The sequence below is a fragment of the Gallus gallus genome, chromosome 31 (assembly GCF_016699485.2).
Source record: "Gallus gallus isolate bGalGal1 chromosome 31, bGalGal1.mat.broiler.GRCg7b, whole genome shotgun sequence".
Taxonomy (NCBI): Eukaryota; Metazoa; Chordata; class Aves; order Galliformes; family Phasianidae; genus Gallus; species Gallus gallus.
Genome location: NC_052562.1, coordinates 824,204 through 838,422, shown reverse-complemented (window position 1 = coordinate 838,422; position 14,219 = coordinate 824,204). Strand labels below are relative to the sequence as shown.

General features: G+C 58.6%; 1 protein-coding gene and 1 long non-coding RNA gene across 6 annotated transcripts; both read right to left on the bottom strand.

Moving 5' to 3' along the window:
- Positions 1-1,838: 1,838 nt before the first annotated feature.
- Positions 1,839-9,403, bottom strand: LOC121107840 (coiled-coil domain-containing protein 81-like). Of its 5 annotated transcripts, none has more exons than XM_040654223.2 (13): positions 9,229-9,403; positions 8,120-8,356; positions 6,439-6,500; positions 5,750-5,903; positions 5,223-5,479; positions 4,805-4,875; positions 4,323-4,402; positions 4,089-4,200; positions 3,597-3,720; positions 2,878-3,015; positions 2,432-2,574; positions 2,099-2,224; positions 1,839-1,989 (listed from the first exon to the last, which is right to left on the bottom strand). In XM_040654223.2, the coding sequence occupies exons 3-13, from the start codon at positions 6,451-6,453 to the stop codon at positions 1,878-1,880; spliced, it is 1,332 nt and encodes a 443-aa protein (XP_040510157.1). In that variant the 5' UTR covers positions 6,454-6,500; positions 8,120-8,356; positions 9,229-9,403; the 3' UTR covers positions 1,839-1,877. The 5 variants fall into 5 exon arrangements, with proteins under 5 accessions (XP_040510157.1, XP_040510156.1, XP_040510153.1 ...); XM_040654222.2 differs by having other exon boundaries at positions 8,125-8,356; XM_040654219.2 differs by lacking the exon at positions 9,229-9,403 and adding an exon at positions 8,645-8,991 and having other exon boundaries at positions 8,125-8,356.
- A 4,030-nt stretch (positions 9,404-13,433) lies between these two features.
- LOC121107897 lies at positions 13,434-13,819 on the bottom strand. Its single transcript, XR_005842285.1, has 2 exons — positions 13,694-13,819; positions 13,434-13,584 (listed from the first exon to the last, which is right to left on the bottom strand). It is a non-coding gene; the product is annotated as an uncharacterized LOC121107897 (long non-coding RNA).
- Positions 13,820-14,219: the final 400 nt, after the last annotated feature.

The following is a 14,219-nucleotide window of genomic DNA, read 5'->3' as shown; positions in this document are numbered from 1 at the left end:
TCTGGGGAACACCACTCGTGACCGGTCGCCAGCTGGATTTAACTCCATCCACCACCACTCTCTGGGCCCGGCCCTCCAGCCACTTCCTTACCCAGCCACGAGTGTATCTGTCCAAGCCACGGACTTGCGAGGAGAATACTGTGGGAGACAGTGTCAAAGGCTTTGCTGAAATCTAGGTGGACTACATCAACAGCCTTTCCCTCATCCACCAGACGGGTCACTAGATCATAGAAGGAGATCAGGTTGGTCAAGCAGGACCTGCCCTTCGTGAACCCATGCTGGCTAGGCCTGATCCCCCGCTTGTCCCGCACATGCCGTGTGATCTCCCTCAAGACAATCTGCTCCATAATCTTCCCCGGCACCGAGGTCAGGCTAACAGGCCTGTAGTTCCCCGGATCCTCCCTGCAGCCCTTCTTGTAGATGGGAGTCACACTGGCAAGCCTCCAGTCCTCTGGGACCTCTCCCGCCAACAAGGAGCGCTGATAGATGATGGAAAGCGGCTCGGCTATCACCTCCGCCAGTTCCCTCAGCACTCTCGGGTGAATCTCACCCGGTCCCATGGACTTGTGGCAGTGCAGATGGAGTAGCAGGTCCGTGACTGTTTCCGCCTGAATCGTGGGAGGTTTAGTCTGCTCCCCAGCCAAGGCTGCCAGGACAGAGAGTGGAGAAACCTGAAGATAACCGGTCTGACTTCTAAAGACAGATGTAAAGAAGGCATTCAGAACGTCTGCCTTTTCCTTATCCTCAGTGGCCACGTTCCCAGCCTCATCCAGTAGAGAATGGAGATTCTCCCTGGTCCTCCTCTTACTCTAGATATACTTGTAAAAGAGTTTCTCGTTCCCTTTTACCCCAGCAGCCAGGTTGAGCTCAAGCTGGGCTTTTGCCTTTCTGATTTTGGGAATCAGCCCGGGGGCAGTTCAAAGCAAGCGCATCCACCTTTGCAGAACCCTTGGCAATACACTCCCCAGCTGCAGGCAGGAGTGCTCTCGAGCCCTGGCGGGAAAGGTCTCTCAGGTGCCCTCGTGTTCCCCTTGCCCCTGCCTGCTCCTCGTCCCCACGGAGCTCCCCCGTGGTTCTGCCACGGAATTTCTGTTGCTGGGAGGGAGCTGTGGGGGTACGAGGTGACACACGACTTCTGCACAGGAAACGGGCACGGCCGGCAGAGGTGACTGTCATCCTGGGAGACCACTCCTGGAGAGCACGGGCCTACCGGGCCTCGGGAACAGCTCTCGCTGCCGCCCAAATTCCTCCCGCAAAGCACAGCTCCAGCTGCCTCACGTTAGCTTATGGCGACAGACACGACACCAGCACACTGACTGGAAAGAACGCCAATTCTCTTTATTTTTATCTGGGATACTCTGCGTCCAGGCCTGGGGCCCCCAGTACAGGAAAGACGCAGACCTGTTGGATCAAGTCCAGAGGAGGGCCACAAAGATGATCAGAGGGCTGGAGCACCTCTCCTGTGAAGAAAGGTTGATGGAACTGGGCTTGTTTAGTTTGGAGAGGAGAAGGCTCCAGGGAGACCTCACTGCGGCCTTCCAATGCTTGAAGGGAAGAAATAAACTGGAGGGGAAACGGCTGTTTATACGAGGGTGGACAGTGATACGACAAGGGGGAATGGTTTGCAACTGAGAAAGGGGGGAAGAATTTGGTTAGATATTAGGGGGAGTTCTTCACTCCACGGAGGCTGGTGACGCACCGGAACAGCCTGCCGAGAGGTGGTGGATGCCCCATCCCCAGAGGCATTCAAGGCCAGGCTGGATGTGGCTCTGGGCAGCCCGGACTGGTGGCTGGTAACCCTGCACATTGCAGGGGGGTGGAAACTAGATGATCTTCAAGGTCCTTTTCAACCCAGGCCATTCTACAAGTCTTTGATTCTACGATTTGCCATTCACAGGTGGAAATCCGGACAGCTTCCCAGCCCCCTTGCCGACAGCTCCAGCACTGTTGCCAGCACCTTCCCCTCTGGAGCGGTACGAGCATCGAGCACTAGGGAGGTGAAAAGGACAGTGCACGGAGCGTTACGGGCTGAGCGCAGGCAAGTACCGCAGGCTGGGCTCCAGCCCGGCTCTCAGGATCTGCTGCCTATGCAGCTTACCAGGGGAGCTGCCGCTTCAGCTCCAGCTTCTGCCGGTTTCTTTCCGCGGTGTCAGCAAAAGCCTCTTGCTGATGGAGGTGGGGCTCCAACCTTTGGAGCACCTGAGCTGCTCGCGGGGAGAGGAGGCTGCAACCGGAGGACAAAGTCATCCCTCAGGCTCTGCTGAGCCCCCTCTGGCTCTCCCCTCACCCAGCCCCGCACCCCCGTGCTGCCGCGTGTCCCCACCCTTGCACCCCGCCAGCACTTTCTGGCCTGGGCCGTGCTCGTCCCCGAGCTGCAGGGTCACAGCTGCCCGAGTGCCTCAGGCAGCCAACAGAGCCCGCACACACTTACTCGGCATGCAGTGCCAGCTTGGTCGCTGTTCCCATTTTACTTCCCGGCGGAGGATCCACATCCTTCCTCCACCTCCTCCTCACTTGCTGTCCCCGGGGCTGGGCTGGAGGACGCGGAGCCCACACGCTCGCACTGGCAAACCGCTGCCAAAGAGGAGACAGTGTCAGCAAAACGGCTGGGAGCACAGGGCTGTTTCCCACAGGCCCTCTGTCAAGGGCCCTGCTGTAGGCCCTGGCAAGCAGGAGACTCGGCCCTGCCAGCCCACGGCTGCCCGCCACCCTTCTCCCTGCGGGGCTGATGCCAAGCTCTCCTCCCAGGGAGGAGCAGGCCAGCCCCTGCCGTGCCGCTCGCTGCCCGTCCTGCTCCCACCCCCTGAGCCCTGCTGAGCTCGCACCCTGGCTCAGAGGACGGCGGCTCTTGTCAGCAGGGTCGATCCCTGACAGTACCTGCAGTGGAGGCTGGTCCTCCCCTGCACTCCAGCCTTCCCATGCCGCTCTTTCTGCCCGCGTTTGCTCTACCTGCTGCTGGTACACGGGCCACGTGCGGTCTGCTTCATTCCACAGGGCAGACACTTCCCGGAGCTCCTGCAGAGAGACAGCAGCATACAGGATCAGCCTCAGCCCCTGGGGCCTTCCTTCAGCTCCACGCTCCTGCTCCTCGCCTCTGGAGGAGCAGGCCTGGCCTGTCGGCACTGCTTTGACCCTGAAGGATCAGGGGCCCCAAAGCCAGGCCAGGATCCGCAACTTGTGGCAAACATGGCTCACTGGTCGTATCCCACTCCCACAGCCCCTGCTCAAAATCAGGGTGCTGTGGCAGGTGGCAGGCCAGGAGGCGAGAAGAGACAGGGCAGGTGTGCAACACCCTCCAGCTACAGAGGAGCCGGAGGAGTGGGCAGAAATGAGAAATGATGGCACCCAAAGGCCTGTGCTCCAGATCACTGCACACGCAGAGGCTTTTGCTTCCCTCCGTGCGGAAGCACTCCAGGCCGGGCTGGATCAGGTTTAGAGCAGCCTGGTCTAGAGACAGGGGTCCCTGCCTACAGCAGGGGATTGCAACTAGGTGATCTGAATGGTCCCTCGCAACCCGCACTGTTCTGTGATTCTATGATGCTAACATTTGTGCAGTCTCAAGCAGCACAGTCCCTGCAGCAAGGCAGAGCCGGTACCTGCAGCACTCTCTTAGAGTCCTCTGTCGCAGGGAGTGCAGTGCTGGTCTGGGCAGGAGTAGATGGTTCCTTCTGTCCTGCTTGCTTTCTCCCGTGGGAGCTGCCTGCACACGGCGGGAGCACGCTGCAAACAGACACAAGAGGAGTCTGCAGGAGCCTGGGACACCTTGGTCTCCCCCCATGCTCCCACAACCATAAAGATGGGCTCCGGTGCAACGTGGAGAGACCCCTGACGGGAGAAGAGCTTCTGCGATCAAGAGGGATCAGCATTCAGCTCCCCCAGGGATCGGGGACCAGGCTGGAACATGCAGCTGCTGTGCCTGCCGCAGGCAAGCATGCTGCACGCTCGCCGTCCCTGGAGAAGGACGGCCCCCACTGGGAAACACGTGTGTCAGGAGCCTTTCTGAATGCGCGGAGCTGGCAGGTCCAAGGAGGAGGCCACTCCTACACGAGCACACGCATCTCCTTCTTCTTTTTGCCCAAGGATCTCACCTGGCAGAAGGCTTCTTTGCCACATCTTGCTGCCTTGAGCCTGCCTGGTATTGCAGCAGCATGGAGGGGGGAAGTGTCTTCCGCTTCTGTAGCAGCCTGCCGGCAGTGCCCCCTGGAACCAAGAAAGGAAGAAGCTCTTCACAGCAGCCCCACGGGCGTGGCACGTGAACGTGGATCCGGCCACCCGGCATGGGACAGGGCCCGCCCTCCTGCTGCTGGGACCCTTTCCCTCACCTCTACTCATCTTCCGCGCCACTGCAGCGTTCCTTTCTGCGGCGGCCTCTGCTCTGCTCTTTTTCACAGCGAGCTGAAACCTGGAAACAAAGAGTGACAAGCCTTGAAAAGGATGACCTCCTACCCCATGCAGCTTGTCGGCGGTATTTATCTATGTGTTACGCAAAGCGTGGCACCCCTTCCCTTCCTGTCCATGCCAAACCAGCACATGTAGCCCAAATTCTTTTCCACGTGCAGGCCGTTCTCTCTGATGGGAATCGGGACCGGTTGGGCACCAGTAACACAACCTTGACTCCCCATCCCTCCGGGAGAAGACACACACAGCCAAAAGGCAGCAGTAGTGAAGCAGGAGCCAGGCTTTCCAGGATTTCTCCCCGACCGCATGCTGAGCACGGAGACCCAGCAGGGCACGTTCAGAAGGAGGAGGTGGGAAGGAAGCCCGTCTCCTGGCCAGCTAAGTGCTGCAGAGGAAATGCACTCACCTCGGCAACACCTGGATTCCATGAGCGGTAGTCTCTGACCCGAAGTCAGCAGAACGGGCCGGCCAAATTCTCTGCAAAGGGACACAGACCTGCTGGAGGCTTGCCTAGGCCATTTTTTCATGGCTCTTGTTGACAGGAAGCAAGCCTGGCTCCCATGCCAAGAGAAAGCTGCTCTCCACCAAAGCCTCTTCCGGGAACATCAGAGCTTTGCTCTGCTCTGGAGGAGCTGGACGGCAAAATACTGAGGCCGTGCAAGGGCACTGCCAGGCTTGCCGCAGGGGCAGAGATCCAGGAAATCTCTGTGCCAGTGGAGAAAGCGGAGGGGGCAAGCGTGGGGAAAGGCATTTGACTGGCCTGCCACATCCAGGCTGGCCAGCGGTGATCTGATGGCGCACCCTCAAAACCTCCTCAAACTTACAGTGTGGAGCAGTGCAGTCAGGCTGGCATTGCTCTCCAGCGTTGTAATGCAGCTGGACAAGAACCTCATGCAGAGGAAGTCGTCCTCGTATGTCATAACGCCGATGTTCTTGAAGGCGAATGAGACGTGCGCCTTGTTCCTCAGGAGGTGACAGTACAAGAGGACGGTCTCTCGCACGCAGCGCTGCACCACGTGCAGCGAGATGCCGGTGGCTCGCGAGAGCTGCCGGTAGTTCAGCCGCTCAATCTTGACATCGTCTGCAAGGAGAAGGCACATCCTCACTGCCACAGCAAGCCACATTCCCATGCAACATTCATAACCAAGTCCCAAAGAGAAGGTTCTTTAGAGAAACAGCTCTTGGGCTGTCGTTGGGTTGGGTTGGGCTGTGGTTCCTTTTGGAGGAACTCACGCTGCACCCCGAGCTTTGCAGACAATTCTCTGCTGCTCCCAGCCGTTTCCAAAGAGCAGGGAGAACACGCCCGGCCGGACATGGGGCGGGAAGGGGAAGGTGGCCGCTGCCTTCTCACCGGGGATGATGTCGGTGGGCGACTGGAGGTCCTGCAGCCACAGCACCCCGATGTCCAGCTGGAAGACAGGTCTTCGGACCGACACCGCCACTTCTTTGCTGTGGAATTGCTCTCGGACCGCAGCAAAGAGCCCGAGTCCCGGGACCAGGACTCCCTGCACAGGGAAAAGACAGAAAGGCTGACGCGTGTGTACTTCAGGGGCGGCAAAAGCCACGAACATCAAGAGCAGGGCGGCACTGCTCTCCGCCCTCCCCGCTCCCAAAGGGCAGCGGGGCAAGATGGCGCTCTCTGGAAAGCTTTGGAAAAATCTGTGGTCCCTGCAATACCGCCACCTCCGCATAGTATTTCCCGACATCCCTTGGCTAGAGAGGAGCCCGGATATTTGCAGCACAGGGGACATTTACAGCCTGGGACTGATTCCCGAGGGTTATGCTTGGCGCAGGGCCAGAAAAAATCCCCCCTTTCTCCCTTTGCTCTCCCCATCCTGACCACCGGGCAGAGTGGAGCCCCTGCCTGTGCCAAACATTTGCTCAGGGCAGCTCTGGCCAAGAAGCTGCTCTGGGCACCCGGCTTGGGCTCACTGTGCTGCTGTGGTGCTCAGGGAGGGATTGCTCTGCGGGGCCCACGCTCTGGGCAGGACTGAACCTAGGGCCCTCTCCAGGGCGAGGGCCACCAGGACACCAGCCCACCTTGTCCAGCTTCATCTGTTCCAGGATGTAATCAGACACAGCATCCCAGATCGCCACAATCTCTGCAAAGGAAAGAAAAGACGTGTCAGGCTCCAGGCCAGCCTCTTCACAGCCTCTTGGCAAGCTCCTCACCCAGACAGTGATCGATACAGGCGCACGCAAACACCCCAGAAAAACACCACCATGGCTACAGAGCCGGCTGGGCTTTGCTCCAATTTCAGCCTTATGCAGAGCCCAGAGGGGAACCGGGGACATAGGAAGCCTCCGGGACATCGGATGGAGGAGAGCTGAGTAGAGCTCTGTTCCCAGAGCTGGAACCTACGGAAACACCGTCTCCCAGGGAAACCTGGCCTTGGACCGCCCTATCACAGGGGACTCGCCATGCCTAAAGGAACCTGGGGGCTCTGGGCAGCTCTACTATCGGGACCTGGCTGCCACATCGTCCCCAGAGCCTAGCGGGACCCTTGGGCGGGGCTCTCGCAGCAGCCCCCAGCCACGTCCAGCCAACCGCAGAGAGCAGGAGCTGCGGCTTTTGACAGCTGTAACAGCCCCCTGCGATGCCTTGCCAAGGGGGCCCGGAAAGCCTGACCTTCGGCAGAGAGATGCAGGAGCGTTGGGAACGTGTAGACCAGCTCCGAGCTGATGGTCACAGTCCAGCAGCCTTCCATGTCGCTTGCCGGCAGCCCTCGGCTCGCAGCTAAGGATGCCCTCCCTGGCTCCTCAACCAACAGTTCTCTGCAAAGTGCCCCTGCTCCTCCACGCGTCACCGAGGGTCGCCCGGTGCAGCCTTGCTGCCCCTGACCTGACTCCTGGCCACAGAAGGACAGAGCCCCTGAGCAGTGCTCCAGCAGCGCCCAGGCCTTGCAGGGAAGTGCCGGCACTGCCGCTGCCCCAGGAAACACATCCTTGTGATGCAGTGCATCCCATTGTGACATCAGCCCGCGTCACCTGGAGCTCTGTTAGGTCACCGGCAGGGAGAGGGGATCTCCTCTTCCACGCGCGTCCAACCCGCAGCCTGGCCCAGCCTGCCCCGCTGCCGCCCCCTGCCCCGCCGAGCGGCCCGGCCCCGGGCGGGCACCCATTGCTCACAGCAACCCAACATCGGTGTGCAGCGGGCACTGGGCTGCTTACAGCCCAGTGGTGAGGTGCTGGCACAGGCTGCCCACACACAGACGCTGTGCACGCCCCGTCCCGACGGGTGTTCCAGTTCAGCCTGGGTGGCACCCTCAGCAACCTGACCTAGAGCCTGAGCTCGCTGTTGGCCGCTGCAGGCGGTTGGAACTAGGTGATCTTTGAGGCCCCGCGTTCCGAAAGGCAGCCACGCGGCCTCCCCAGAGCCTTCTGTTCTCCGCGCTCAACAAGCCCAAATCTCTACGTCTCTCTCCAAAGGAGACCTTCCTGATGCTGGCCTTTCAAGTCACGTCCCCCACGTCCAAGTTACGTGCCCATCGTGTGCTAATGTCGTGGTGCCAATCAACGGCGTCAGCGGGAAGGGCAAAGACACCAACGTAAGGTGATAGGCTTATTTTACTGCCTAGTACAAAATGCTACCAAAAAATAAAGCAGTGTCTAAAGCCAAAAGAGAAGCTTAACAGTGAAGGAAATAAGCAAGGCAGCGGGCCTAATCGTTGCTACACGAGCTCCGTGATTCAGAAAGACACATCACCAAGCGCCCGCACACCTCACCATCACCCAGATCCGCACTCACGGGGGAGCCCCGTTGGCAATGAGCATCTGGAGAAGCTCTCCCGGCCACTGGGGAGTTGTACAGCAATGCATCCATCCCGTGGGCGAGGTGTCCAAAGCCGCTGCAAGCAGGTCCAGCCTTGATGCCACTGAATGAACCGATCCACGTGGCAGTCCGGGGGAACACCAACACCCGGTGCCCTCTTTCTCCTCTTGCTTTTCTCCCCACAGCCTGGCCAGGGTTCGAGGAGAAACAAAAGGATTGTGCTCTCAGTTGTGCTGGACCACAGGCCTCTTTGGCAAGACTGTCTGCCCAGCCCCCCCGCGACAGGCTGCGCCGGGTAACAAACAGAGCAGCAAAGCTCCCCCTCGGCTCCTTGGGGAGGGCCCGTCGTCGTCACGGAAACGCACTGTGACAGCACCCAGCTTCCAGCAGCCCGGTGATGTCAGCCGCGCTGTGACATCCTCCGCCTGCCCCGGAGCCCCAGCCTAGCGAGCTTTCCCGGCCTCGCACACTAACCAGCCGAATCCTGCCGTGCCGGATGTGGCCCCTCCGGGCAGAAGCTCCGCCGCACGAACCCTCAGCGGAGGGGGCAGAGGCCTGCCAGCTCTGAGCCTCACCCGGCCGCGCTGCAGCCTGCCGGCCCGGGCTGGCCCGGTTGGGCCCCTCACAGTCCATTTCGGGCTCCCGCAGCGCACACGGCCGCCCTGCCTTTGTAAGCAGCCGCTTCAGCCGTGGGGCTGTGCCGGCTGCCATCGGCCCGGGGCCCCTCGCGCCCACACCTCCCCCGCCCCCCCGCACACGGGGCTCCGCACGGCCGCAGCCCCGCGCCGCTCCCGGCCCGCGCGCCTCACGGCAACGGCCGCGCAACGGCCCGGCCCGGCCCGGCCTCTCCTTGCTCAGCGCCAGCCGCCGCCGGCTCCGATTGCCTGAGCGAGCGGCCGTTGGCAGCCGGCTCGGGCTCGGATTTCGCCCCTCGCTGCCGGCCGCGGGTGCGGGGCTCTGCCACGTGAGCTCTCCCCTCCCCCACACCCCTCCGCCGGGCGGTCAGAGACCCCTCCCGGCATTTCTTTCTGCGCCCACTGCCATGGCACGAAGCAGACCCGCGCTCTGTACGTCAGCTCCTTGCTGCTCTGCCGCCTCGCTGCGCTTTCTGCCGCGTTCCGCTGTCACTGTGGGAAGGAAGAGCAGATCCAGCAGAACGCCAGCGCTGCAGCCCTGTGCATCCCAGCCATTAACACAGCAGGCCGTGCAGTCGGCTGCACGTGGCTGCTTTCTGCTGAGAAACGCTCAAGACCAACAATTTCTACTTTGCTTCGTATTGCAATAATGGGCGCACGCCCCCTACTGACAAGGGAGAAATTGCGCAGCTGGTCAGTGAAATCCATCCCCTTCCACCCCCTGGCTCCGACGCCGCTAAAGCCTCTCCTGGCACTCATTGCTTGAGCGTCTCAGGCTCGCAGTCTTCCGACGCTGTTGCTCCGTTGCACTTCCATAGCGATGGTTGCACTTCCACAGCTCCATTACACTTCCATAGCTATGGTGACACTTCCATAGCTCCATTACACTTCCATAGCTGTGGTTACACTTCCATAGCTATGGTTAAACTTCCATAGCTGTGGTTACACTTCCACAGCTCTGTTCCACTGCCATAGCTGTGGCTTGCACTTCTACAGCTCCGTTACACTTCTACAGCTCCGTTACACTTCCATAGCTGTTGTTACACTTCCATAGCTATGGTTACACTTCCACAGCTCCATTACACTTCCACAGCTATGGTTGCACTTGCGGAGCTCCATTACACTTCCACAGCTCCATTACACTTCCATAGCTGTTGTTACACTTCCATAGCTGTGTTACACTTCCGTACAATGTCTGTTACCAACCCATTGCCTTTGGGTGTTTTGTGATCTTTTTATGACGATAGCAGGACAGTATTTTCAACAATCTGCACACTAGCTCTGTCCTGTACCGAACTCTCCCCTGCCTTATAGAACTACCTTACCTAGTGCCTGTGCCAGTTTTACCTAGGTCGGAGCGCCCCAGTCTCAACTTTACTCTGTTCAGCAGCTTTCTTTGCGAAAGGCAGCTTATCCTGTGCTACATACAGAAATACTGGAAACTTGCACTGCAAAAAACACAGTCTGCCTCCACAGTTTCCCCTCTTTCTTTTTACCCTTTTGTGTTTTTGCTCCAGACTATGAAGCACTTCTAATGTAAGAAAAACTACCTTACTATGCATAGTAAGGGAGTTTGATGGATAATACTAATTACTTCGATGATGGATAATAATAATTTATCAAAACTGATCATCTTGCTGTTCTGCGTACTCTGATAGATATGTTGATTATTAAGAATAACAATTTCTTCACCCTTGCACGCTTCATCCCAGTATGAACAAGTAGTAAGTCTTGACTCAGAGCATAATCAACACTAGAGGTTCCAAGCTACTAAGGGATGTGGGGAAGATGGGGAGGTTAGCAATAGTAAAGAAAGAATCATAGAATCATAGAATCGCTAAGGTTGGAAAAAGACCCACAGGATCATCCAGTCCAACCATTCGCCCTTCATCAATGGTTCTCACTAAACCATGTCCCTCAACACAACATCCAAACACTCTTTGAACACCACCAGGCTCGGTGACTCCACCACCTCTCTGGGCAGCCCGTTCCAGTGCCTGACCACCCTTTCAGACAAGTAGTATTTCCTAACGTCCAGCCTGAACCTTCCCTGGCGCAGCTTGAAGCCAATTCCCTCCAGTCCTATCACTAGTCACCCGAGAGAAGAGGCCTGACCCCAGCTCACTACAACCTCCCTTCTGGTAGTTATAGAGAGCAATAAGGTCTCCCCTGGGCCTCCTCTTCTCTAGACTGAACAACCCCAGCTCCTTCAGCCGCTCCTCGTAAGGCCTGTGCTCCAGACCCCTCACCAGCTTTGTTGCCCTCCTCTGGACACGCTCCAGGGCCTCCATGTCTTTCTTACAGTGAGGGGCCCAAAACTGGACACCGTACTCAAGGTGCAGCCTCACCAGTGCTGAGGACAGGGGGATAATTACTTCCCTGTTCCTGCTGGCCACACTATTTCTGATCCAAGCCAGGATGCCAGTGGCCTTCTTGGCCACCTGGGCCCACTGCTGGCTCATGTTCAGTCTAGCGTCAATCAACACCCCCAGGTCCATTTCCTCTACACAGTCTTCCAACCACTCTGCCCCAAGCCTGTAGCGTTGCCTGGGGTTATTGCGGCCAAAGTGCAGGACCCCGGCATTTGGTCTTGTTGAATCCCATCCCATTGGCTTCAGCCCAGCTATCCAACCTATCCAGATCCCTCCGTAGGGCTTCGCTACCCTCAGGCAGATCAACACTTCCAGCAGCTTGGTGTCATCTGCAAACTTACTGAGGGTGCACTCAATGCCCTCATCCAGGTCATCAATGAAGATATAAAAACAGGACAGGCCCCAGCACCGACCTCTGGGGAACACCACTCGTGACCGGTCGCCAGCTGGATTTAACTCCATCCACCACCACTCTCTGGGCCCGGCCCTCCAGCCACTTCCTTACCCAGCCACGAGTGTATCTGTCCAAGCCACGGACTTGCGAGGAGAATACTGTGGGAGACAGTGTCAAAGGCTTTGCTGAAATCTAGGTGGACTACATCAACAGCCTTTCCCTCATCCACCAGACGGGTCACTAGATCATAGAAGGAGATCAGGTTGGTCAAGCAGGACCTGCCCTTCGTGAACCCATGCTGGGCTAGGCCTGATCCCCCGCTTGTCCCGCACATGCCGTGTGATCTCCCTCAAGACAATCTGCTCCATAATCTTCCCCGGCACCGAGGTCAGGCTAACAGGCCTGTAGTTCCCCGATCTCCCTGCAGCCCTTCTTGTAGATGGGAGTCACACTGGCAAGCCTCCAGTCTTCTGGACCTCTCCCGCCAACAAGGAGCGCTGATAGATGATGGAAAGGCGGCTCGGCTATCACCTCCGCCAGTTCCCTCAGCACTCTCGGTGAATCTCACCCGGTCCCATGGACTTGTGGCAGTGCAGATGGAGTAGCAGGTCCGTGACTGTTTCCGCCTGAATCGTGGGAGGTCTAGGTCTGCTCCCCAGCCAAGGCTGCCAGGACAGAGAGTGGAGAAACCTGAGGATAACCGGTCTGACTTCTAAAGACAGATGTAAAGAAGGCATTCAAGAACGTCTGCCTTTTCCTTATCCTCAGTGGCCACGTTCCCAGCCCTCATCCAGTAGAGAATGGGAGATTCTCCCTGGTCCTCCTCTTACTCTAGATATACTTGTGAAAGAGTTTCTCGTTCCCTTTTACCCCAGCAGCCAGGTTGAGCTCAAGCTGGGCTTTTGCCTTTCTGATTTTGGATCAGCCCGGGGGCAGTTCAAAGCAAGCGCATCCACCTTTGCAGAACCCTTGGCAATACACTCCCCAGCTGCAGGCAGGAGTGCTCTCGAGCCTGGCGGGAAAGGTCTCTCAGGTGCCCTCGTGTTCCCCTTGCCCCTGCCTGCTCCTCGTCCCCACGGAGCTCCCCCGTGGTTCTGCCACACGGAATTTCTGTTGCTGGGAGGGAGCTGTGGGGGTACGAGGTGACACACGACTTCTGCACAGGAAACGGGCACGGCCGGCAGAGGTGACTGTCATCCTGGGAGACCACTCCTGGAGAGCACGGGCCTACCAGGTGCCTCGGGGAACAGCTCCTCGCTGCCGCCCAAATTCCTCCCGCAAAGCACAGCTCCAGCTGCCTCACGTTAGCTTATGGCGACAGACACGACACCAGCACACTGACTGGAAAGAACGCCAATTCTCTTTATTTTTATCTGGGATACTCTGCGTCCAGGCCTGGGGCCCCCAGTACAGGAAAGACGCAGACCTGTTGGATCAAGTCCAGAGGAGGGCCACAAAGATGATCAGAGGGCTGGAGCACCTCTCCTGTGAAGAAAGGTTGATGGAACTGGGCTTGTTTAGTTTGGAGAGGAGAAGGCTCCAGGGAGACCTCACTGCGGCCTTCCAATGCTTGAAGGAAGAAATAAACTGGAGGGGAAACGGCTGTTTATACGAGGGTGGACAGTGATACGACAAGGGGGAATGGTTTGCAACTGAGAAAGGGGGGAAGAATTTGGTTAGATATTAGGGGGAGTTCTTCACTCCACGGAGGCTGGTGACGCACCGGAACAGCCTGCCGAGAGGTGGTGGATGCCCCATCCCCAGAGGCATTCAAGGCCAGGCTGGATGTGGCTCTGGGCAGCCCGGACTGGTGGCTGGTAACCCTGCACATTGCAGGGGGGTGGAAACTAGATGATCTTCAAGGTCCTTTTCAACCCAGGCCATTCTACAAGTCTTTGATTCTACGATTTGCCATTCACAGGTGGAAATCCGGACAGCTTCCCAGCCCCCTTGCCGACAGCTCCAGCACTGTTGCCAGCACCTTCCCCTCTGGAGCGGTACGAGCATCGAGCACTAGGGAGGTGAAAAGGACAGTGCACGGAGCGTTACGGGCTGAGCGCAGGCAAGTACCGCAGGCTGGGCTCCAGCCCGGCTCTCAGGATCTGCTGCCTATGCAGCTTACCAGGGGAGCTGCCGCTTCAGCTCCAGCTTCTGCCGGTTTCTTTCCGCGGTGTCAGCAAAAGCCTCTTGCTGATGGAGGTGGGGCTCCAACCTTTGGAGCACCTGAGCTGCTCGCGGGGAGGAGGAGGCTGCAACCGGAGGACAAAGTCATCCCTCAGGCTCTGCTGAGCCCCCTCTGGCTCTCCCCTCACCCAGCCCCGCACCCCCGTGCTGCCGCGTGTCCCCACCCTTGCACCCCGCCAGCACTTTCTGGCCTGGGCCGTGCTCGTCCCCGAGCTGCAGGGTCACAGCTGCCCGAGTGCCTCAGGCAGCCAACAGAGCCCGCACACACTTACTCGGCATGCAGTGCCAGCTTGGTCGCTGTTCCCATTTTACTTCCCGGCGGAGGATCCACATCCTTCCTCCACCTCCTCCTCACTTGCTGTCCCCGGGGCTGGGCTGGAGGACGCGGAGCCCACACGCTCGCACTGGCAAACCGCTGCCAAAGAGGAGACAGTGTCAGCAAAACGGCTGGGAGCACAGGGCTG

Bases quoted from the DNA above. Each gene is read 5' to 3' on its own strand.
- LOC121107840 (XM_040654219.2), bottom strand. From the start codon at position 8,881: ATGGCAGCCGGCACAGCCCCACGGCTGAAGCGGCTGCTTACAAAGGCA. The intron at 2,575-2,877 runs GTACTGTCAGGG...CCTCTTTGGCAG, and splicing joins AGGACCAGCCTCCACTGCAG to CGGTTTGCCAGTGCGAGCGT. The intron at 1,990-2,098 runs GTAAGCTGCATA...TCACCTCCCTAG, and splicing joins CTGAAGCGGCAGCTCCCCTG to TGCTCGATGCTCGTACCGCT.